The sequence below is a fragment of the Pseudozyma flocculosa genome (genome assembly GCF_000417875.1).
Source record: "Pseudozyma flocculosa PF-1 unplaced genomic scaffold scaffold00012, whole genome shotgun sequence".
Lineage (NCBI taxonomy): Eukaryota > Fungi > Basidiomycota > Ustilaginomycetes > Ustilaginales > Ustilaginaceae > Pseudozyma > Pseudozyma flocculosa.
The window spans coordinates 667,962-691,290 of record NW_006920880.1 but is presented as its reverse complement, the minus strand read 5'-3'; the positions used below and the strand labels follow the sequence as shown (position 1 = coordinate 691,290).

Genomic DNA, 23,329 nt, shown 5'->3' with positions numbered 1-23,329 from the left:
GCCTTGCCAGCCCGCTCAGTGAATTCAAACCCTTTCGGTTCCAACGGGGTCCGGCGCTCAGCCCGAGCCCCCACTGGTCGTTGCCGCGGAACGGCGCGGCCGGCCCTTCGCCGCCGCCGCCGCCGCCAAAGAGCTGCTCCTTTTCCTGCCACCCCGTCGTCGGCGCCGCGGTAAACGGGCCGAGGCGCAGGGGAGGGCCGTTCTCGAACCGACCGCCTGCGCCGGGCTCGTGCGACTGCTGGCGAGAATGCGCATGGCCGATGGGGGGCACATAGGCGGCCGCCGAGATCGGACCGCCCATCTGTCCCGGCGTCGCGCCGGCGCCCCTGGCCAGCACATCTCGGTTCGTGATCAAGGACGGGAGCTTGCGTTGTTGGCCGGCTTGCATCTGGATGTCCGAGGAGCTGCTCCTCGACTGCAGGCTCGGCCGCTCGGGCAGGCCGTGGTGTGCGTCGGCCGGGTCGCTGGGGATGGGCTGGAACGAGCCTCGGATGTCGAGCTTGGCTAGACTGGCGTGGATGTCCATCAGCGAGCCAGATGGCGAGTCCGAGGAGGATGCGACGCGCCCGTGGACCGGAGCTGACGCATCCCGCTGCTGCTGCTGCTCCCGCTGCTGATCGGCCATCCTGCCTTCGGTAGGCGATGGAAAGCTGTTGGCGAAGCGCGAAGGCGATCCGATGGTGTGGCCGCCGGTGTGACCCCAGGGTGTCTTGGAGTAGCTGCTGGGCGCGATCGGGCTGCTGGCCGCCGACATGCTGAGTGTGGGCTGGCGCGGGCTGAGGGCCTGCTCGATCTCGGCAGAGATCGAAGTCGACGGCGCAGGCGCAGCCGTCGATGTAGTCTGTCGGAGCAGATCCGACGACCGTGTCGTCAGCCGGCGGCCGCCGTGGTGGTGGTTGAGGGACTGGTGCCTCCGGACGAAGCCGGGGCCCAGAGGTGACGATGCCGAAAAGCCCTGTTCGATCGCCTCCATGGCGCTCGAGCTGCCGCTGCGGTGGTGGCCTTCGAAGAGGTGTTCGCTGTGTGCGATGGGCGAGCGTGGTTGGTTCGAGGTGGCGGCCGAAGGGAATCGTTTGTGCATAAAGAGGGTGTCGGTCCAGAGGGCGTCTAGCGTTTCCTCCTCCGAGTCCTTGGACTGGTGGAAGCCCAGCGTGGCGTTGAAGGAAACAGAAGGACAGGTGGGGAAACAGGACGAGAGGGGACAAGAAAGGGGGAGCGCAGACTCTGCCTTCAGCAGCGCGCACGCGCAGAGGGGGTCCGTGCATGCAGGGTGGACAGGGCCGACAATGCAGCCGGCTCCTGGACCCACGTCGACACGCTGGCAAGTCCAGACTGACGCAGCTACTCACGTCATCTCCTAGGGCGCCGCCGGCGCGGATCATCTTTTCCCAGTCGTGCTCGTCGTGGTCGCTCCCGCCTGTGATTGCCGAGAGGCTGTTGAAGAGGCTCGAGCGTCCCTGGGTCGCGCTGGCCGGCATATGCGAGGTCACTGCAACGGGGCACGAGGCGCGGAATGGTCAGGGTCAGTGACGGAAGGGTCTCTCGATGCCGCGATGCGATACCGCAGGGCCTGGAGGAAACACGCGACTCACGTCGAGAGGAATGCCGCGTCGGCAGCGAGTTGTTGCGCGAGACGTTCGCCTTGGAGTAGAGCGCCTGCAGGGGGGCCAGGTCGGTGAGGGGCTCGTCGGCGAAGCCCGAGCTGTTCGGAGGTGAGGAAAGGGGGTCGCTCGAGGGATGGTGGACGTAGGACGAGGACGACGATCCGCGTTGGTCCCCATCGATGCCCAGCGAAGAGTGGCCGGCGGCCGAGCTCGTCGCGTGTCCGGCGCCGTAGAGCTGCTCGAAGTTCTCCGGCTGCTCAAAGTGCTTCTCGAGACGGGGCTTGTCGTTCTGGCGGGCGCCGTGGATGGTGTGGTTGCGGCGGACGGAAGCACCCGAGGAGGGCGCGGGAGGTGGGCTGCGGAGAGCGCCGCCCGAAATGGTACCCCATCGGCTGCTGCTCTGCTTGCTCGGGCTGCTGTGCGTGCCGCCAGGCGTTCCCGGCGGTGGGGGCGTCGAGGGCGGGGGCGTCACCGACATACTGCTATACGTGTGGCGCTGATGCCGGGGACGGTGATGCCACGGCCACGCGTGAGCTGTTGCTGCCGGAAGCGCAGTCGAAGTTCAGCGCCGGTCGACGGACGAGGGCGAGCGGTGGCAGAACTGAGGCTACTGCCGATTTGGCCGCAGTGGCAACAGAAATGCTTGACAGAGGTGCACAGTGACACGGGGCAAGGTTGCGAAAGACAGACTGGTCCGGGTCGGGACGGCAGGTCGGTGGCCAGAGCGTAGTTCGAGGATTCCTGCTATGCGAATGCGAATAAGGGCGGAACGAGGTGGCAGTCGGAAGCAAAAAGGCGCGGAAACCGATGGGAGCAGGAGGAGAGGCAGGGTCCGTGTGCGATGCTGGGGCGAGCGGCGGAGCAAGAGAAAGAGAGTCGTTGTCCGGGTTCGACGGAGGATGGAGCGGGACGGAGAGCAGTGCAGGCTTATCCTCGGGCCGGGGCGTTGCCAAGGTGCTTCCTATGCAGCTCAAGCACGAGGGTGCGGTGGGTAAGGTGACCAAGTCGAGGAGCGGCGGTGCGAGGGCGATAAGGACGGCGCGGCGGACAAAGGCACCTCGAGTCCGTCCAGGTGGTACACGACACCGACGGCGGCGGCGGTGGCGCCCGCGTTGTGTGGGTGCGAGCGCGATCGAGACGACGACCACTAGCTGTCGGCGGTCGAGTCGGCGGAACGAAAGCAGGAGGGGAGCTGGCGGTCGATCTCAGAGGTGGGGGGAGGGAGGGCAGCAAGGCGCGCGCAGGCGGGTCAATAGAGTGGTGGCCAGCAGCAGGCAAGAGGCAGACATGCCGTCGGTCGGTCGGGCCTGGTGACCGGTGGCTGTGTCTACAGCATACAGTCGCGGCTGTCGCGCCGACGCTAAGACTTGACGGCGGACATCCCTCTAGCCCGATTTGGCCAAATCGACGCCGATGATAATTCTTCATCGGGGAAAAACACCCCGATACGTGACGCTAGGCGCCCCAACGTTCCTGGCTCTCCATGCTGCGCGCTGCTAGGCTCTTGTCAAGGGGCGACAAACATCAGCTTCGCACATGGATCTATCTGCCTGCCTGCCTGCCCGCCTTTGCAGCTGGGAACCAAGAGGGCATCCCGCATTACCCTCGGACGTTTGGCGTGGCGGCGGCGGCGCACGAAGGCACCAGCCCAGGCGGGGCCGTGCCCGGAGTGACAGCCGTCGCCTCGTCAGCAGGGTCCTACGCGTCGACGAACTTCACGCCAGCGTTGTTCGCCACCCGCCGCTATCGCCTCACATTACTCTCCTTCCGGTCGTCCTCCGGTCGTGGACCAGGCCGTACGGCCGCACGATTGAACAGGCTCGTCACAGCAGGCGTCTCTCAAATGTCGGAGCTGGGCCAGCATGACCACGGCAAACGAATACGGCCGGTCGAGATGGGAGCAGTGTAGCAGGGTGTGATATTACCGGAGGCGGCGATGCGATGGGCTACGAGGAACCGGAGTGCGTCGGTATCTGCAAGGCAAGCGAGGTGTCGCCGTTCGGAACTCTACTTGGTCTCGTCGCGGAGGTAGGTGATGAGGTCGTTGCGGTCCTTCTCCTTCTTCAGACCGGCAAAGGCCATCTTGGTGCCGGGGATGTACTTCTTGGGGTTCTCGAGGTACTCGAAGAGGGTCTCCTCGTCCCTGCAGAAATGGGAACATGAATCGACAAGCGCAAGAAGGTCGTTAATTGGTCGTCCTTGTGACGGAAGGGCGTTCACTCTCGTGCTCCTCGAGGTGCGGCGCCGTGGCTAGTCGATCGCCCTCGCACGCGTGACAGCACTAGAGGCGAGGCGAAACCGGCCTGCCCATCCTAGCAGAGCGCCGGAGCTAACGCAGCGGCGAGCATGGCACACTCACCAAGTGACACCCTTGTTGATGTTGGCCTGGGTGTAGCTGAAGCCCTCGACGGAGCCAGTCTTGCGGCCGAAGAGACCGTGGAGGTTAGGGCCGACTGTGGCGGGAGTAGACATGGAGCGGAGACGACAGAATGTCAGCTCAGAGATCCGTGGTGTATTCCGAGTACCAGAGAGGCCAAGGCGACCGTTGCAAGACGGCCTGTGGCGTCCTCCCGCACTGCCATCCGGGCGCGCATCGAGCCGTATCGGGAGGCAGATAGCTCCTTTTATCCAGCAGCGCATGAGCTCCAGAGGCAGCTCAGATGCGTGAAAGCTGTCCAGGCCTCGCCGTGCCGGGCGCCGCCATTGACGGGGAAGCCAGTCGCAGCGAGCGCAGTGCTCCGCGGCGTCCGCCAGACCCGGTAATCGCCCGTCATCGCCAACGGAGCGGACGCTTGCAATCGGTCGACCTTGCGTCGCCAGATACTAACCCTTGTTGGGCTCGCCAGCACCGAGGGTGTGGCACTGAGCGCAGCGGGTCTTGAAGAGACCAGCACCCTTCTTGAGATCGCCGTCCTTGAATCCCATTGTGAGTTGTGTGGTGGTGTGGGTCGGGGTTGGTAGAGGGAAGTTGATGTGGTTGTGGGTAGTGAGGGAAGGTCGGAAAGAAGGGTTCAAGGTGGCTGGCGGTCTAATAGATGAGGGAGGCTAGAGGTGGCGGACCCCGGCTGCCCTGCCCCCCCTTGACTCACGGGGGCGAGCTCCTGGGCGACGGGGGCCCAGCTCAGTCGGCCAACCAAACCGCCAGCCTCTTGTCAGCAGCCAGCCACGGCCCAGCCAACCCCACGGCAGCGAGCCGTTGGGCGATCTTTGTCGTTCCTCGCATGCGCCCTTCGTCCTGGCCTTGCTTGCTTGGCCTGGCCGGCTTGGCTCGGGTCATCCAGGGATCGGTCGGCGGGAGCGGCCGACGATGAATTTTTTTCTCGTCGCTCGTTTCGTTTCGCTTCGTTTCTTCGCGGGCGGCTGCCGGAAAGGGCGGGCTGCCTGCAGGCGGGCGCGGCCCAGCCAAGAGCCCAGGCAGGGTTTGTTGACTCTCCACTGACCTCATTTTTCCAGCAGAGGGCAGGGGCAGGAAGGGGCCGGGCGGGTTGATTTGAAATCCAGGCCACGCCGCTCGCGCTCCTCAACCGGCCCTTTGCCTCCGCCTTGCATGCAGCCTTCCTTCCCAACCCTCTGTTTGCCCGCCGCGCCATCGGTGGGTCCCGGTCGACGCCGATGGAGGATGCGTTCCCGATCTTAGCTAAGGTGAGGTGCGACTGAGCCTCGACGCTGGCCTACGCCACCTGTCGCCCTCAGCTCTCCGTACTGTACGAGCTCTTCGCACATCGAAAAGGCCAGGGTTGAGTCGAGCGGCGTGATCTGCCAGCAGGCAGGGTCAGTCGTTGTCGTCGCAGCGGACCGGGACGGCGCAAGCAAGCTGCAGCTTCCGGGCACGCGGGCGAAATCGCCAGCTGCAGCAGACCGCAGGCAGTCTCGATTCGCCCGACGAAGAGCGAGCGAGTTTGCCGTTGCGTGTCCTCGCCGCGCCACCGCCCCCCAGACCCGCCCCGTCGTCGCCGGCGCCGGCGCCGACCAACCCTTTGCCAAACGCTCGAATCTGGTTGGTCCGTTTGGGCGTTCACCTTGCTGGACATCCCCTGCTCACGCCGGCTCCGAGCGAGGACCTCCCGACCCCGCGTCGTGGTCATCGCATCGCCGTGGCGTGGCTCGTCATACACCGCTCCTGCCTCGCAATGATGCTGAGTCGGGGGCCCGAACGAGGGTGGACCGGGAGTGGGAGCCGCCAGGATGACGTAGGAAGGGCGGCGCTCCGAGGGAGGACTTTGGCATGCCAGAAGCCTGGCGGCCTCGTTTTCGCCGATCCGATCGACAGGGCCCGCTTGTTCGGGCCGGCCCGGGATGGAGGGCTGCGTGCCACCTTCTTCGGAGCCGAGCTCGGGCCGGCTCTGCCAGCCCGTCTACGTCACCGACGTGTCAGGCAGGGTCTGCCACAGCGCAAGCAAGCAAGTACTTCACGTGCCGGCCTGCTCTCCTTGAGCCACCACACAATCGCACACCGAACTCCCTGACGAGTGGATCATCTTGGAACGTCAAAGAGGCAGAGGCCGTCAGCATTCATGATACAGGGTTGGGTAACGGGGAAAGGTTGGGGAGAAGAGGACTCCTTCTTCCCGAGAGGTCGTTTGATGGGGTTGGATGGGCAGGGCAACACACAACTACATGAAATGACGGGAAGAGCGAAGGGCAAATAGGACGGGGCAGAGAGGAAGACGAAGACGAAAAGAAAGAGGCAGAGGCAGAGCGAAGAAGAAGGCGAAGAGCGTGCGTGTCGAGTGGGTGGACTCGACTGGTATATCGGGCTCGTCGTGTTGGGCGCGTTGGGCGAGGAAAGTGTGACGTGTTCGTAGCGTTGTGTGGGCCGTTCGGAGACCCTTCAAGTGGCTATCCGAGCGCGATCATCGCGGCTTCGAGTCATGGTAGCGGCAGGGCGCTGTCTGACAGCGGTTCGAGTGGCGAACAACGACACCGATTAGGCGAGGCCCTCCTTGACCGACCTGCCGCCGCGGAACGAGCCGGCGCCGACAAAGGCGACGATGCCGAGCATGAGGGTGAGGATGATCCACGCCATCCACGAGAAGGCCTCGAGCGCCTTGACCGAGTTGCAGTAGGGGAACGAGGGGCCGCGGTTGCCGCAGCTGCCGTCGACGTTGTTGGTGAGAGCACCGGCGCCGGCGACGAAGAAGAGCCAGGTGAGGAAGATCCAGATGCCATGGCCAGCGATCGAGGTGAGGATGCCGCCCTTGCCCGTGAGGAAGAAGACGGTCTGCGCGGTGGCGAGGAGTGAAGAGGGCAGAGCGAAGTGTAGGACGGGGTACGGTCAGCGACACTGGAACCCAGACGAACCGTGGTGGTGCATCGCGCGCTCTTCTGGCGCCCTCCGCGGGGCCCTTCTGGAATCAGTACACGAGTGATAGCATCGGCTCGACCCGCTCCGCCATGGCTGGCTGGTGGCGGGCGGCCTCATCGACAAAAAATATTCTAAAAGAATAACCATCCTGCTGACTGCGCCATGGGGGGATCCCAGACCCACAAGCGAGCTCCACGCCGTCCTCTGGGAGCACTCTGGGCCCGGAAGCCACCGCTTCGGTCGCAGTCCCACCGAAAGGGGCCCAAGGGGGACCGGAGCCCTGCCTGCGAAACACCACGACGAGCCAAGCGGCAAGACGAGACACTCACAAAGAGGATGCCAAAGAGGAAGCCCCACCAGCCGCAGAAGACGAGGAAGCGGACGGCGCCGTTGACGCCGTCGCTGGGCGCGTTGTTGTTCGAGTTGTAGTCGCTGACGAGTGTCGAGGCAATCACGGCGGTGATGAAGCTGAGCGCCGTGAAGAGGATGAAGATGATGGGGTGACCCCTTCGGATCGCGGCAGAGGTGTCGACCATTGTGAGAGCTGCAAAGGCCGGTGAGGTGGCTACCTAGCGTAGGTTTAGGGACGGCTGGGGTGAGCGGTAGCGGCGATGCTTGCAAAGGCTAGAGGCGCAGGGATGGCGATGGCGATGTCGCTCGGGTGGTGGATGAGGATGGTGGTGCGGAAGGGGATGGATGAAGGCAACGGTAGCGGCGGGCCGGCAGCTGCCCTTTTAAGCTTCCTTGCCAACGGAAGCCGTCACCGACCTCCTCCTCTCTCTCTGCCGGCGCGGAGATTGCAAAAAAGGTGCCAAGAGGGCAGCCGAAGGAGGCAGGGTGGGCGCGCTCTGGAGAGTCAGCTCCGTCCAGAGCCTGACTCGGCCCCCGAGCCCAAGCCAAGGGCATGCCGGCCAGACCCAGCCTGCGGCGGGTTGACGTCTACGTCGGCTCCCTCGCTTCGCGTCACGACCTCGATTTGCTCGCCGGCCTGGCACAGCCCGCAACCCTGACACCACCTCTCCTCCTGGCTTGCTGCTGCCTCTTTGCCTCGAGGCTGACTTCCACCAGCCAAACAGCACCGCAGCTTGTCGCCACGCCTTCCGCTGCCTCGCAAAGTGCTTCTGTGCACGCACAGCCATCATCTAGAGGGAATGCCCTGGGGCGGTGTATGTTGCGGCAGGGCGGTGGGTCGGTCGCTGCTGCCCGCTGCGCTGCTGCCCACTCTTGGTGCCCTTCGCTTGGGCGATGGAACTTTCTGCGGCGGCCTAGCCTGGGCTGGCCTGGGCTGGCCTGGGCTGGCCTGGCCTGGCCTGGTACAGCTAGTAGGCCCACGCTGCGTCTCTGCAAAATTAGAGAGGGTGGGGCAAGGGCTGCCGCGGCCAGGATGGAAAAAGGGTCGGGCAGATGCCTGCCTGCCTTCGCCTGCCGCTCGCACGTAGCTCGACGTCACTTGATTTGCAAGGTGCTGCCTCAGCGGCAGGTGCCTGGCCTCGCCCCCGCTCCTCGACCGGCTGGGCTTCCCTCCACCTCCGTGCCACGAACCTGACCTAGTTTGCCCCGACACGGACACGACGCTTCCCAACCGGCACCATACAGCCTCGGCGCCCAGCCTCCGCGCTGCGCCAAGTCGGACGGCGTGCGGCCCGCCAGCAGCAGGCCAAAGACATGCGCAAGCTAGCTCAACTCTCGACGCTGTCGCCATGGCGCCGCCGCGAGACGTCCCTCTTTTCCTCTCTGCGACGCACCGTTCGGCACGTCCGACGGACATCCCGAAGCCGAGCGAGGAGGAGCTTGGCTTTCGCCCTCTCTGCGCGGCCGGGGATGATGAGCACCGCCGGATGCTTGCCGGCAGCGCATACCACAGTCGCAGGCAGGCATATCCCGGTCGCTGAGGAAGAAAAGGTGGTTTTTGAAGGTCCGCCAGCCATCATCCGTATCATGCCATGACGGAAGGAGCCCGGCCTGGCAGGCAAGCTCTAATTTCACATCGTCCGACGGCCTTTCACTCCGTCGTTGTCACAGCGGAGGCAGGGAAGAGCGCTTGAGGGCCGTCAAAAGTCATGCCACTTTGCGTCGAGCAGGCCGCGACGCCGGCCAAGCGGAGGTCGGCTTCTCTCTCACGTCACGGTTTCTTCTCTTTCCGCCGCCATCATCCTGTTTGCCGGCCTACCTCTTCTTTCGACGCGGATGACGCTGACCGCTGACTGCGACACGGCGAGAGCATCGATGCATGGGCGAATGACAGCGGCAAGATCCCGGACCCACTACCTCCTGTCGTCGGAGGTGGAAGCCGGGGTGACAATGATCTTGCGCTTACGGACAGCCGTGCCGGACGTCATCACTACGGAGGTCCCTGCGGCCCACTCATCCTCCCGACGAGCAACCTACAGCGAGCAGTACATGTACAGTAGCAGGGATGCCGCGTCAAGACACAAAACGAGGCTAGGAGATCAGGGTCGCCCATCGTAGATCGAAAGCTCGCTGTCGCAGCCGTCGTAGCGGACCCTGTCTCACCGTAGCACCGTTTCCGTGCCTGATAGAAAAGCAAGCAAGCGCGGCAAGAGCGGGCCTTCCGGTTGCGGCTGCGCCGGCCAGTCCTCGATTCGGCAGGCCCGCCCGCCCATCCTGCATTCCCTATTGGGTTTCTCGACGCGCCATGCTTCAGAGCACGACGTACGAGCTGTTCAGCGACGGCACATCCGGTCGGGCCTGCGCCTCGAAGGGTTGCCGGCGCCATCCGCACGACGACAACTCTCGCCTCGCGGCTGAGACGATGGCCGGTGCTCAGCATCGTCGACCAATTCGTGCTGCGCATCCCGCGCAACCAGCGACCGCGACCTCTATATCCTTGTTGCCATCTCCCGTTCTCACATACGCACACCAGGACACCCATTGATCGACAATCTGGCGAGCCTTTGCCAAGGAATGTATGAATACAAGCTTGTCGTTCCTTCTTTCTTTCTCGTTGGAGCATTTCGAGTCATGATACAAAGTCGGTCGCCGCTCCGGCGACCGAATCGCCGCCAACAACGCGCGCGCCGGCCTAGGACCTGTAGCGGAAGCCAGACCAATGGTCGCCCTTGAGCCTCTTGGCCTCCTCGACCGTGGCGTATGTTCCGCCGCCCTGGAGGTGCAGGCCGTACTGGAACCGGCGCCACCATCCCGCCTCGGCCGCCTCCTGAGCGCGGATCTGCGCCGCCTCAGCCTCCAGGTCCCTTCCGGCCTGCTCCTCGGGCGACAGCTCCGACGCCAGGATCCTCTCGTCCCTCAGCCCGGCCTCGCGCTTGGCATTTTCCCGCGTGACGCCGAGGTAGTAGACGAGCGACGCGAGCACCGTCATGAACAGGTACCCGATAATGATCCCGTGGCCCATCTGGAAGCGCGGGCTGGTCCGTGTCGGGTACACGTTGCTCGTTGGCGCGCCGTTAAAGTTGCCGAAGCTGATCACCATCGCCGTCACCACCGCCCGGGTGTAAGCTCCCTCCGAGTTGCCGGCGACGAGCGAGATGGTGTTGGAAATTGCCGGGTAGATTCCGATGGCTGCCAAGTAACATGCGAAGTAGGATACTCCGGGCTTGGAGGTCGGATTGTTGCCAATGAGGATCGCGTAGCCGACGATGGCGACGAGTCCGAGGCCGACGTTGTACAGGGAGCGCCTCGATGTGCGATCGGCGAGGAATCCGACGGTGACGGTGAAGAGACAGGCGACGGCGTAGATGGGGATCGAGGTGAGGTTGGCGCGGTTGGCCGTGTAGCCCAGCTCGCGCAGGATGGTCGGCGTGAAGAGCGAAAAGGCGTACAGCGGGCCGCAGACTCCGGCGTAGATGAGCATGCCGACGATCGTCTTCCAGTCGCAGATGCCCCGCCACAGGTGGTTCATGTGGAACGTCTCGCCCGCGGCCGAGAACTGCTGGTCCTGCTGCAGCCGCCATACGACGGCGCGTCGCTCCTTGTCGCTCAGAAAAGACGCCGTGTCCGGGAAGTCGACGCAGAGCCAGAAGGAGAGGATTCCTGCGAGAAATGTGCATATTCCAACAATGAGAAAGATCCAACGCCACCCTTCGTAGCCTCCGATGCCGTCCATGAGGTTGAGGGCGTAGCTGAGGAGTCCGCCGAACGCGCCGGCCAGGGTGGCGGCCGAGAAAAAGATGGCGGTGCGTTTTCCCATCTCGTTGCGCTTGTACCAGCCGGCGAGGAGGTAGTTGGCGCCCGGGAAGAGGCCGGCTTCGGCGACGCCGAGTGCGAAGCGGGCGCCGAGGAGGCCGCCGTAGTTGTGGACCACGCCCTGCATGGCCATGCAGATTCCGACAAAGATGGTGATGAGCGGGAACCAGATGCGCGGGCGGAGCCTCTTGAGCAGGATGTTGGAGGGCACCTCGAAGCCGGCGTACGGCAGGAAGAAGATGGTGAGCGTGAGGGCGTACTGCGTGCTCGACAGGCCGAGATCGGTCTGGAGGCCGTAGATGCGCGCGTTGCCAATTGCGCCCCGATCGAGGAATGAGAGCAGGTATAGGAAGCAGATCCATGGGATGAGCGTGAAGTCGATCTTGCGCAGAAGCTTCTTCTCGTCGATGCCCTCGGGGAGGCCGGAGGGGACGTTGGTCTCCTCATCGTACGAGTTCTTGTCGTGTTGTGGGCTGGCGTGAGACAAGGTCTGCGCGACCATGCGGTCGTCCTTTTTAGTGTCGTCAGGGTATTGGTCGGACATGTCAATCGGAGATAGGATCGAGAGCAGCGGTCGACGGAATTGTCGAGAGACTAAGAGCAGCGTGACGTGAAGAGAAGAGCCCAGCCGCAAAGATGGAAGAGGAGCAAGCAGGCAGTGAGGAGGAGAGAGAGAGAGAAGAAGGCGGCGTTTAGAATGAGGGCTGGAGGCGAGGGAATGGAGGGTGACGAAGATGGCCGAGGATCTTATATACCAGAGTCTGGCTGCAACTGGGCAGGGGGACGGCACCCTCTGTCGCGCCGACCATTGGGTTTGGCTCCGACTCTACGCCGCCCGACGGTGCCCATACCGGCACTGCTCTCCCGCCTGTCCGCCCAGGGTGGCCGCCGTGCAGAAGCTCCACGTTAGGCCGGTAGTGCTGCCGCCAAAGCATGCTGTACGGATAATCACACGCACACACACACCGCGGCCGCTTGCCGACTGACCGATGAGGATGAGCAACGTGGTCGAGGATCGAGGCGAGAAGAGGCGAGAAGAGGCGAGGCGATGCCAGGGCGATGCGAAGCGTTGCTACGCGAGGGCGGGGGCCAAGGGCGCGGGCGAAGGCGAGGCGTCGGTGAAGGCATTGGCCAGGCGCAAATAGGCGCAGCATGGAGACGCCTCGGTTCACGTACTGTATGGGGAGCGGACCAGTCTCGGAGAGCACCGTACGTAGGCACAACGGGGCGGGACGACCGGCGAGTATGACCGGGCCACCGGGAGATATACGTACGTGCAGGTACATCTGCCTAGCCTGTTGGACGATTGGGCGGTTGAGCCGCGCCGCCGCCGGGTCGCGGTGGGCTATCGTCGGTGACAGGCGGCTTCCCCACGATTTCGGGGTGCGCGCGGGGGAAAAGCAGCGCTGGGGAAAACGCGGGGTGATTCTGGCGAGGCAAGGCGGGGTAGGGCCTGGGCAGGGCAAGCTACAGGAGGGCAGGCTCGCCCTCCGCTGGCCGACCGCGGAAGGATTCGCCGCTATTCGCAGTCCGACCTGGTTCGCACGGATGAGCCGGTTCCAGCAACGAGCAAAGCAAGCAAGCAAGCAAGCAACCAAGCAACCAAGCAAGCAAAAGGCGGAAGTGCGGGGAAAAGGGCTCCTCCTCCTTCTCCCTGGCCCAGCGGACCGGGCTCGCCGACGGCCGTGCCGCCCAGAGGGAACGATTGTCGTCGGCCCCATCGGATCTCTCCGCTATCATCGTCTACGGCACACCACCGACTGGACGGATATGACTACTATGCCAAGGGCATGCCTACGGGTACCGTGTTCGACAGATGCTCTCGTCTTTCCGTGGGAGGACGGGAACGGATATTGGCCTTGGCTCGGCTTGGCTGCCTGCTGGATACCCACAACGTGGGCTCGTCTCGTGGTGCGGCCATGGCCTACCATGTGGGCACAGCTGATGGAGAATTCTGTGGGGCAATACCATAGCATGCAGAGACGGACAGCAGCAGTTCCTGGAGCGAAAGGCAGGCAGGCAGGCAGGCAGGAAGCACGGAGACAGCCTTCCGGAGACGACGCTTGGCGTTTCTCGCCGCCTGGCAGGTATCGTCGGAAGTACCGGTGACGGAGCTAAGGACTTCCCTCGGCGTGGCGGCGGTTCCGACAGCCTCCACCGCTAGCCAGACGGAATGGCCCGCGCGCCGCCATCGGCACCGCCGACAAGATGGCGTGCTGCCCAGCAGGCCAACGGCGGCCCTCCCTCGCCCGCTCCCCTCTCGACCACGACACCTGTCCCCATCATCGCCGCCCCGCCGCCCATTCAATCGCCGCCGCCATGTCGCACGTCCAGACCGCACTCGGGCGCTTCTTCGAGTCATCCAGCTATGCCGTCGTCGGAGCCAGCAAGGACCCGTCCAAGTTTGGCAACAAGGTGCGCTTCTCCCGGCTCTTGCCCCGTTCCTGACCGCAACTGCGCTCAACCTTCTCCTGGCACCCGCCTGCACGTCTCGAACAGGTCCTGAAGTGGTATCAGGCGCACAAGATCCCAGCCACGCCGATCCATCCCAAGGAGCCCGAGATCGAGGGCCTGCCCACCTCTGCAAACGTGGCTGACCTCGTGCAGAAGCTCAAGGCCGAGGGAAAGATCGAGAGCGAGGCACAGCTCTCCCTCTCGATCGTCACGCCGCCCAAGATCAGCCTCGGCGTCGTACAGGACGGCATCAATAGCGGCGTGGGCGCCTTCTGGCTGCAGGTGAGTGCGCAGGCCGGGCGTTCCGCGTGCAAACGCACCGGCGCGGCGCGACTGACTGATGAACTCTCTCCGCTGCTCTCGTTGGCGACCGTGACAGCCCGGAGCAGAGGATGCCGAGCTTGGTGAGCCTATCCCGTGCGCTGCGCCCCGCAAGAGCTTCACTAACACCTCTGCCGGTCTTCTCGTCCCTTCTCGCCTCACTCCAAGTCTCGTGGGTGCGATCCCAGTCCGAGCAGGTCCAGGAAAAGATCATCTACGGCGGGCCTTGCATTCTCATATCGGGCGCACAGTTGGCCAGCGCCAAGGGAAGACTATAGAAGGGGCCCTGTCTACGTACGAACTGCGTAGTAACAGGCTAAATAGAGACGCCCGCCTACATGGCCTTGCCCTGCTCGTCAATGTTCGAGAAGCTGTACTTGGCCCTCCAGTGGTAGGGCCTGTCCGGGCCGTAGATCTGGTCGCGGCCCCACTGCGGGTTGTTGATTCCGTCGATGTAGTCTTCCATCTCGAGGACGACGCAGCTGTAGTTGTCGTAGACCTTGTCGAGGGTGCCGTCGCCGCCGTGGCTGCGCTTGCGCGGGATGGAGCCCTTGGCTGGGCTGTTGATGCCGCTGCAGGTGTAGACCTGGATGGCGGGCTGGTTGGACGCCGAGACCGAGAGCTTGATGCCCGACTTGAGCGACGAGAGCTCGATAACGCTCTGCTGCTTGGCCTCGCGCTTCTTGGGCGGGTCGGTCATGACAAAGCAGCTGTCCCAGCCGGTGCAGTTGAAGCCGCACACGCCGAGCGTCTCGTTGAACATGTCGCGGAAGGCGTGGGGCGTGCGGAAGTCGTAGGGCGTGCCCTCGACGGTCGGCAGCTCGCCCGTGGGGATGAGGATGGTGTCGGTCTTGACGTACTTGTCGGCCTTGGGCAGGTGGAGGACGTGGTCGAGGATCGTCTGTGACTCGTTGTAGGCCTCGAGGTTCCAGTAGACGTGCGACGAGAGCATCAGCGGCGTGCGCTTGGACGCCGTCGCGTTGAGCTCAATCTCCCACGTCGCGTCCGGCAGCAGGCGGTAGCGCGTGTACGTCTTGACCTCGCCGGGGAAGCCCTGGAAGCCGTCCGGGTCGAGGTGCGAGAGGAGGATCTCGTCGGCCTTGACCTCCTCGACGCGGTAGGCGCTGCGGTCGTAGCCGATATCGCCGCCGTGCAGGGTGTCGAGGTTGTTCTCGTTGAGCGGCGCCTTGTACGTCTTGCCGTCGACCTCAAAGGTGCCGTTCTTGATGCGGTTGGCGTACCGTCCGACAATGGGGCTGAAGTTGGGGTGGATGGTGTCGGTGCCGTAGTTGGTCTTGTTGTCGAAGCCGAGGACCACGTCGCGCCAGCCGCCGTAGCGGTCCTTGACCCAGAGCTCGGACACGACCGAGCCGTAGGGGAGCACCGTGGCGCGGATGCTGTCGTCCGAGGAGCGCAGGTTGATGGCGTTGTACGGGTAGACGGGAGGCTGCGCCTCGACGCATCCGCTGCCGGGGACCGTGCTGAACGACACCTGCGACGACGACGACGCCGAGGTCGAGCAGTCGTAGCTGCCGATGGTGCCGTTGTTGACAAAGCCGGGCGTCGAGCGGGATTCGGCCGCCGACGAGGTCGAGGTGCTGTTGGCGGCGTCGGCCTGCCGAAGCCAGAGCGGTGTCTCATCGGCGACAGCAGCGGGAGATGGGAGCGCCGAGGCCGATCCCAGCAGCTGGAGCACCACCGGGAGCAAGAGAGAGAGGCGGGGCAGCGTCATGGTGTGCGAGAGATGGTGGCGGTCGGATGAAGAGGTGACGAATTTCGTGCGCAGTCGTGAGGGTCGTCCTACGAGGCCGGGAGCAGTGGGAGCCTCGATCATAGCCCCGAGCAATGGCCCATCTTATACGGCAGGCTCGAGCAGTGGCGCTGCTGCATCTCGCCACGACTGCGCCGCAAGAAACAGATGGGGCAAGGAGGCCCCTGCTTCCCCACATGACTGCCTGGCAAGCAAGGGCATCCTTTCGCTTTGGCCATCGATGGACCCCAGTCGTGCGGCTGGCTGCCACGCCATGCCTCGTCTCGCCACGACGGCGATCCTCGCCAGTCTACCGCCTGGCGGCCTAGCCTGGCTTGGTCTATGTACCTGGCTGGGGGCGTGTTGATGGCAGCGCGGGCGTTGCTTAGCGAGGATGCATGAAATAGCACTTAGCCTGGTGGGTCGCATCAGGTGTGGAGCCCCTCTTCGCTCGTCTCCGTGCCGTCGGCAATCTATGTCGCGGCACAGCTGTATCTATCTGGTGGATCGCAACCGGCGGTCAGCATGGCATCGCTTGTCGATGAGAGGAGCGCGGTCGTCGCTTCCGTCTCGCAAATCTCTTTGCTCACCCCACCTCGCCGCGGAGCGAGGCCACGGTCGGCCAAGAAGGGCAAGCGGAGATCTCTCTCCCGAACAACCGACGTCGGCCCCAGCGATATCGTGCGACCAAGATTGGACACCACGAGGAAGGCGGTGGAACCTGGATGGCGCGAGCTTCGGTAGCTGCCGTGCAAGCGCATCCGTCATCGAGCGGCGGAGGGGAGCGAGAGAAATCGATCTTTCCGCCTGCACGCGCATGGCGGACGTGTGCAGCTCTGACAGGAGGTCTGCGTTCCGCAGCACGTGCGGCGATCTGGGCCCGGAACCAGCATGGAGGCCGGGAAGGGAGACTGTCGGAGCCTCTCGTGCACAGCAGGTCTCGAAGCTGCCCTCCTTGACAGGCAGATGACGGCAGATGCCCAGCGGAGTCGTTCCACAAGCAGACAGGGTGGGCCAGAGGGCAGTCTGAGATGTCCAGCGCGTCATCGGAGATGCGGCTCCTCCGAGTGCTGCAAACGGTGCTCGCCGTAGAGGCACCATCGACCTATCGTCAGCCCGCCCGAGCCCTTCTGCCCCGCTTAAGCTTCTCACCGACAAGAGGGATCTCCTCGTGGTCGGCCTGCAACTCCTCGGGCGGGGCTCCCTGCTGCAGCACCGCCGTCTCGCCGTCCGCTGCCACATCCGGCGGTCCTCCTGCGCTGGCTCCGTCGTCGATGACGCTCAAGCCGCCGGCGTCGACTTTGCCACGCTTCCGCTTAGCTCCACCGGTCCTCTTCCCAGTGGGCGACGCCTTTTTCGGGCTGCTTGCCGCGATCGACAGCTGCCCGTCGTCGCCGCTGGCGAGCGTCGACTGATCGGCATCGTCGACGTCTTCGTCGAACGTCTCCTCGGTCAGGTAGACCCGACGCTGTCGACCGGCTCGAAGCTCGGCACGAACCCACTCGGCCTCGACCTTCATGTCCTCGAGCACCTCTTGACTGCTCTTGACCACTTCGTCCTCGGGCTTGGCGTCGCTCTCCTCGTACGCCTCGCCGGACGGGCCCTTGTACTCGCGGCCGGTACGTGCGGCCACCTCCTTGGCTTTGTTGATGGCGGCGAGGATCTTGGCCTTGTTGGAGGCCTTGGTATCCGCCTTGGCGGCCGCCTTCGACGGCGACCGGGTCCCTTTGGCAGGGGCGTAGTCTGCGTCCGGATCCGCGGCATCGTCGCCCTCCGCGGTCAAGGCCTCGGAGTCCTCTGCGCCATCCTCGTCGCTCGTCGCCTTGGCCTTTGCACGCCCCCGCGGCTTGCGGGGCAGATGCTCGCCGCCGAGCTTGCCCTTGCGCCCAGACGTTTTGACGCCGATGTCCTCGTGCGGCGGTCGCAGGCTCTCGTGGACGACGGGACGGATGTTGTAGATGCGATGCAGCTCGAGCACCGCCTGCTCCTTGTCCTTGGCCTCGATCATCAAGTGGGCATCGGCGGGCAGATCCGGAGGCAGCTCGCCGCACCGGTCCGAGTGCGCCCTCCGCTCGCGCAGGTTCGATGCGCCCGGCCGAGGCTCGGAGAGGTGGTACTTGGGCCGGATGCCGCGCTTGCGCCAGATTTCCTGGATCTCGGGCAGCAGCTCCGACGGCGGGCGGGCCGAGGGACGGAGCAGGTCGTGGTGGAAGTCAAAGACGAGCGGGATGCTGAGCTCCTTGCAGAGCGGCAGCAGCTCGTCGGCGCTGTAGGCCATCTCGTCGTTCTCGAGCACCAGGCGGGCTTTCACGTTGTCCGACAGCCGGGTCGTGTAGGTCTCCTTGATGCGCGCCAGCGTCGCCTGGCGGTCGCCAAAGACGCCGCCGCCGTGGATGATCATGACGCTGTCCTGGTCCATGCCCATCAGGTCGAGCATCTCGCAGTGGCTGTTGAGGTCGCGGATGGCGGCCTCGATCACCTCGGGCCTCGGGCTGCCGAGCTGGGTGAACTGGCCCGGGTGCATGGTGAGCCTGTGGCCGAGCTTCCTGGCCAGGTCGCCGGCGTTGCGCAGCTCCCGTTCGGCGTACTTGAGCGAGTAGCCGTACTTTGCGTGCGAGGCAAAGGGAAACACCTCGGACGAGAGGCGCATGAAGCGGATGCCGTTGGCCTCGTTCCAGAGGATCATGGGGATCATGTCGCGCGCATTGAGGCGGCCGAGCTCCTTGATGTACTCGGGACCCTGCTCGTCCATGGTCTTGATCCGCGCGGTGCGGCTGGAGAAGACGGGCGGGTCCTGCCAGCGGAGCACCGTGTTGAGGCAGGCGTAGCCCAGCTCGCCGCGGAAGCCGTCCTTGCGCTCCTCTCTCTTGTCGGGCGGCCCCTCGAGGCGAAAGTCTCGGTGCTGGACCTCGGGGATTTCGTAGACGACTTCCTTCTTCTTTCGCTTGGGCAGCAGCTTGCCGTTTTTGTTGCGCCGGACCGGGTCGCCCTCCTCGTCGACTTCGACCTCGACCTGCTCGCCGTGGACGTTTGTATGTGTCTCGATGTGGGTCTCGCGCTCGGCCGCTTTGGGCTTGGCGGCCTTGGCGGATGCGCCGGGCGCGCGCTTCCGCTTCGTCGGAGATGCTCCGTTGGCATCCTCGGCAGCGGTTCCGACGGTCGGCTCAGAGGCCGAGTGCGGTTCGTCGTCGCCCTCCTTTTCGGCCTTCGACTTGGTCTTGGACCTGCCCGTCGTTCGCCTGGCCACCTTTGCCCGTGGAGGCGAGGCGGGGGCGGTCGGCGACGGGGGCGGTGAAAGCGAGGCATCGGACTCGGTATACTCGACCTTGGCTTTGGCTGCCCGGGATCGGGTCCCTCTGGTTGGTCTGATGGTGGCGACCGAGGCCGTCGTTGACCCCGAATCATCTGGCGTGGGGTCCATTGCCTCGACTGGCAAGGGTTCTAGCGGCTGCCTATGGCCGCGTTTTCGGGGGCCATCTGTCTGGCCCGGGGCGATGCCGGCGACGATTTCGGCTGCTGCCGCCTTGGCAATCGGCTTGGTGTCGGACGCGATGCCGCGACCATTGGTCGGTCTGCCCTCCGTCGAGCTGAAGCGAGTCCTTGTGGGCATCGCAAGGGCTGAAGAGGCTAGCCAAGCCGGGCGGAGCGAGCCAACTGGGATAATGGGAGTGGCGAGGGCGCCGCGGCTCAAGGGCAGCGATAGTAGTGTTCGGCTGATCCCGAAGGTGGGTGCTGCCGCCAAGCGCAACAGCATCCAGGGTGTGGGGCGTCCGAAGTCAGGGGGTGGCGTAGGTGCAGGTCCACGCCAGCTTCCGTCGCCGCCGGACCTAGAAGTAAGAACAGCGACTGTCGATCGATCCTGGCAAAGGTCAAAAGAGGGAGGAGAGAGAGCTCTAAGGGATTCGATACAGGAGGGCGACTGGAGATGGTGTGGAGAGTGTGAGAAGCTGGCTGCTCCTCTGTTGTAGTCGCGGGATCAGGGTGGCAGAGGGGTCGTCGCTCTGGCCAGGGGACGTCCCCCGTTGCTCGGCCGTTGCCAGAGGAGAAGGCGGATGGTGACGACGGGGGACGGTGCCACAGCTCGAGGGTCCCCCGGCTGAGACCAGGGTCGAGTGAGGAAGAGAGCAGCCAGCGACGCCGATGACGCTACGCCGTCGAAGCTCAGAGGCCAGGGCGGCTAAACCTCCACATCGCGCCACCCGAGCGATGGGTCAGCCGCTAGGCCGGCCGCCCGATGGCTCACCCGCTAGTTTTCTGCCCGATCCTGCAACTGCGGCGGATCGCCGATGAGGTCGCCGTTGTCGTCACGAGTATGCGTGCGGCTGGCAAACGTTGCATCGGCGGCGGCGACGTCCCATGCCCATGCATCTTGTTGACCGTCTGCATCGATGGCGTGTACGGAAGAGCGGCGCTACTTGACCGACGTCGTGCACCCCCACTGCCCTCGCGGACCTCTGCCGGTCACGTTCGGTTGGCTCGGTACGGGCGGACCCTGCCCGCCCCACTCCTTTTCAATGCCGCAGGCCGGAACCCTGAGCCTATACCGACGGAGAGATGGACCCCCTGAGCGCCGTACTTTGACAGCCATGCCTCGATCGCAGGCAGTCCGGGAAGGCAGTGCTGTTGTTGGGCATCACACAAAGTCGCGTGCCACCGACGGCCACTACTCTACTGTCTGTGTTGGGTGGGCGAGATGCGCCATCAATAGAAGCTTTGAACGCACAGGACGGCATGCGGCATACAGAGAGGCATGTCGGTTGAAGGGAACGGATCAGGTGGGGCAACACTCAGGCTCGAAAGATTGAGCCGACGGTCGATACAGTCGAGCTTCGTATCGCCGTGGTGGGCAGGTGGTGGGTCGTTAGAGGGCGGCCAGCAGACCAGACCGAACCCTGCCACGAACCGCAGTGAGGCACGGCCTCCGTATATGATCTCATGAGTCTGGGAGGCGCAGGACGCGCGGGTGTCGACCAACACAGCCCATCACTTACCAGGCCGCTTCTCCTCACCTCTACACATTGCGAAGGCACTCCAGCCAGCGAGCGCGCCCAGAAGCATCGAGCAACGGTCAGCAAGGCCGGCTGAGAGAAGACCAAGACCGTCTCAGTGTCGATAGTCAAGATGGCGGATCCTGGCACGAAGATAGTGGCAGCGTGGGAGAGGATGAACGACCGCCCTCGCTTCATCGGGGCGATGCTCCACTCTGCTGCGGTCGGTCTGCTCTCGTGGGAATGCTTCATCAACCTGCCCGTGAGTCTCGTCGACATGTCCGATGTCGACCTGAGCCAAGGAACTTCGTTGCGGGAGATCTGATGATTTGCGGACCCTTTGCACCCCGTTACCGCCCACAGTTCGACATCTTTCTCATCTGCGCCAAAGGCTGGTGGACCCCGCGTAGCTTTGTCATGAGGGTATCCTACCTCTGCAGCCGCTACATCGGCCTTGTGACGGCTGTCCTGATCCTCAATCACACCGTGGAGCTCGGCACCATGAACGTTTGGTGCTCGAGGCCGGCCCAGCTGGTCATTGGCCTGACTGCGGCCATGACCATCATGAGCTATACTCTGGTGCTCGGCCGAACACTCATGTTCTTTTCCACGTCTTCCCGCATTGATCGCGGGGTAAGGGCCATACTGTGGCTGCTCTTTCTTATCAGCTCCGTCGGTATCGGCCTCTTGCCCTACGACGCCTGCGTGGTGGACAGACAATATGGTCAGGGATCGTGGTGGCTGTTCGATGTAAGTCTCCTTGTCTCGCCCTGATTGCGGTTGTTATCGCGCGATGGCTGCGCGGGTCTGACAAGGCGATCGAAAGGGCCGATACCGCCGCTCGCCCTGCTGACACGAGGCCTCTCTCTCCTGTCTTTCCTCGTCCTCTCGGTCCGTTCGTCTGTCCACGGTCCAGTTCTTCTCCATCAGCCAGATCGTCTTCTACAGCCTCGCGCTAGCTTGTATCCTGGTCAAGCTGGCCTGGCACCTGCGTCGCGCTAGTGACGGAGCTGGCCGCAGCGGCGTTGGCGACGAGAAAATCTATCAATGGGCACGGAGGATCTACGAGACGACGCGCTTCGGGCGGGCGCGGCCGCATCGCGAGGGCCAGGACGGTGGCCGACACCATTCGCTCGCCCTCTACCTTGTCTTGCAGGGCGCCTACTCGCTCTTTCTCGTCGAGATCATCGCAGCCGCCGAGATCATCGTCCGCTACCAGATCTCTGAAAGTCTCAGCATCGTCAAGACAGACGCGCAGGGGACGTGCCTCCGCCTCATCTGCGCTCTTTCCGCCATGAACTTTCGCGACACCTACAAAGCGGCGCGGTCGTTGCAGGAGTCGGTCGCGGTCTCGAATCGATCCGACCATGCGCTTCGGTCGGCCGGCAACGGCGCAACCGCCTCGGCAACCCGCATCGAAGAACGCGCGTGCCACGACGAAGATGGCAGGAGGAGCAGCAAAAGGGCGAGCTGGTCAAGCCCGCATCGCAGCCCCGACTGCAGCTGCATCATCGAGATGGTCGCGACTGGCGACGAGCGCAAGCATCAATGCAGCCGAGGGACCGAGGACTCCCACCACGTCGACGCCGTCACAAGTCACAAGCCGGGCGCCGGGACCTGCATGACTCCACCCTTCGAAAGCCAAGCGACATCGCCACCGCCCTCGCTCTTCTCCCAGTTGTGCCGTCGAGACTCGGACCTTGCCGATCCTTGGCTCGGCGGCGCGGGCAACGGCGGCAGTCCCTGGACTGCCGATCCAGGTAAGGAGGGCTTGGTATCATCATCCCGGCGCGAAACGGCCTCGCGATGGGACGGAGAGGGCACCGATGCTCCGCACGCCACGACACTCGAAGCTCGCGCCCAGCGAAACACCTTCGCCGAGGCCCAGGAGGCGGCGGCGCGGCAGAGGAGTGCCAGCGCCACCGATCAAGGATGCCTCCAGCGTCGTTGCTCGAGCGACGCTCTGGCTCGACAGCTGGCAATGGGTCAAGGCAACGACACTTCCCGAGAGCAGCTGGTCCAACGGCCAATCGGCAGCGCGGATGAGAGGAGGGCCAATACCATCACATCGATGCCATGCCCGTCGCGCGACAGCAGTGGCGGGAGCGACGGAGCGGATGCGTCAGATGGGAAATCGCCAAGCGACAAGCCGGCCGACGCCGAGCTTTGGGGTTACCGGGCGCAGTCGGCGGCGCCCGCCGGCGACTTTGGCCTCATCGATGGGACCTACTCGCTGCCGCCACCGCCACGGGCCGCCAGAAGGAAGCCGCAGTCCTAGAAAAAGGGCGGCAGAGACAAGCAGCCGCTCCGAGCGGCGGCTGGGCCTGTTGAGGTGCTCGAGTCCGACCCAGGCAGACCACGACATCGGCCACTGCTACCCATCTCGCCCCTGAACCTCTGTACCTTTTGAAGGCGATGCACCCTCCCTTTGACTGAAGCCCACCTTTGAAGACGAAATGCACCTTCCTTTTGATTGAATCGAGCCACCGCAGCCAGAGTAGTCAGCAGAGTCGTGTCGGTGCTGAAATGTGGCGAATGGCGGCGAGTGGCCATACGAGTTTGCACAGAGGCGCAGAGGATGGGAGAGAGGAAATGAGCGCCAGGCCCCCCCGCGCAGATCACGTGCTTGGACGCTCAGAAATATAGCTTCGGCCGAGGCCGCTAGAACTGGGTCGCGGGCGTGGCCGAGGCTCGGTTGCGAGCGCGGGGCCGCGCCGGCTTCGAAAATTCCAATTTTGGCTGG

General features: G+C 64.3%; 8 protein-coding genes across 8 annotated transcripts in view; 2 read left to right on the top strand and 6 right to left on the bottom strand.

Annotated features, from left to right (window-relative positions):
- PFL1_03963 (uncharacterized protein) overlaps window positions 1-2,082 on the bottom strand; it is a gene marked incomplete at both ends in the record, with an annotated part of 3,066 nt that extends 984 nt beyond the window's left edge. Inside the window, 3 exons of the mRNA XM_007881486.1 lie at window positions 46-1,135; window positions 1,350-1,489; window positions 1,593-2,082. Coding sequence (XP_007879677.1) covers window positions 46-1,135; window positions 1,350-1,489; window positions 1,593-2,082 — 1,720 coding nt within the window. The remainder of the gene's footprint in view (window positions 1-45; window positions 1,136-1,349; window positions 1,490-1,592) is intronic.
- A 1,529-nt stretch (window positions 2,083-3,611) lies between these two features.
- PFL1_03962 (uncharacterized protein) lies at window positions 3,612-4,529 on the bottom strand (the record flags this gene model as incomplete). Its single annotated transcript, XM_007881485.1, has 3 exons — window positions 3,612-3,747; window positions 3,964-4,057; window positions 4,433-4,529. The coding sequence occupies 3 exons, from the start codon at window positions 4,527-4,529 to the stop codon at window positions 3,612-3,614; spliced, it is 327 nt and encodes a 108-aa protein (XP_007879676.1).
- Window positions 4,530-6,531: 2,002 nt separating this feature from the next.
- On the bottom strand, window positions 6,532-7,445 carry PFL1_03961 (uncharacterized protein; the record flags this gene model as incomplete). Its single annotated transcript, XM_007881484.1, has 2 exons — window positions 6,532-6,825; window positions 7,239-7,445. 2 exons carry the CDS (start codon window positions 7,443-7,445, stop codon window positions 6,532-6,534), a joined length of 501 nt encoding a protein of 166 aa, XP_007879675.1.
- Window positions 7,446-9,952: 2,507 nt separating this feature from the next.
- On the bottom strand, window positions 9,953-11,617 carry PFL1_03960 (uncharacterized protein; the record flags this gene model as incomplete). The annotated part of the gene is made up of 1 exon (XM_007881483.1): window positions 9,953-11,617. The coding sequence occupies one exon, from the start codon at window positions 11,615-11,617 to the stop codon at window positions 9,953-9,955; it is 1,665 nt and encodes a 554-aa protein (XP_007879674.1).
- Window positions 11,618-13,392: 1,775 nt separating this feature from the next.
- Window positions 13,393-14,126, top strand: PFL1_03959 (uncharacterized protein; the record flags this gene model as incomplete). The annotated part of the gene is made up of 4 exons (XM_007881482.1): window positions 13,393-13,488; window positions 13,573-13,809; window positions 13,907-13,931; window positions 14,017-14,126. 4 exons carry the CDS (start codon window positions 13,393-13,395, stop codon window positions 14,124-14,126), a joined length of 468 nt encoding a protein of 155 aa, XP_007879673.1.
- A 56-nt stretch (window positions 14,127-14,182) lies between these two features.
- PFL1_03958 (uncharacterized protein) lies at window positions 14,183-15,580 on the bottom strand (the record flags this gene model as incomplete). The annotated part of the gene is made up of 1 exon (XM_007881481.1): window positions 14,183-15,580. The coding sequence occupies one exon, from the start codon at window positions 15,578-15,580 to the stop codon at window positions 14,183-14,185; it is 1,398 nt and encodes a 465-aa protein (XP_007879672.1).
- A 1,129-nt stretch (window positions 15,581-16,709) lies between these two features.
- On the bottom strand, window positions 16,710-19,352 carry PFL1_03957 (uncharacterized protein; the record flags this gene model as incomplete). Its single annotated transcript, XM_007881480.1, has 1 exon — window positions 16,710-19,352. The coding sequence occupies one exon, from the start codon at window positions 19,350-19,352 to the stop codon at window positions 16,710-16,712; it is 2,643 nt and encodes an 880-aa protein (XP_007879671.1).
- A 1,439-nt stretch (window positions 19,353-20,791) lies between these two features.
- Window positions 20,792-22,864, top strand: PFL1_03956 (uncharacterized protein; the record flags this gene model as incomplete). The annotated part of the gene is made up of 3 exons (XM_007881479.1): window positions 20,792-20,848; window positions 20,950-21,219; window positions 21,503-22,864. The coding sequence occupies 3 exons, from the start codon at window positions 20,792-20,794 to the stop codon at window positions 22,862-22,864; spliced, it is 1,689 nt and encodes a 562-aa protein (XP_007879670.1).
- Window positions 22,865-23,329: the final 465 nt, after the last annotated feature.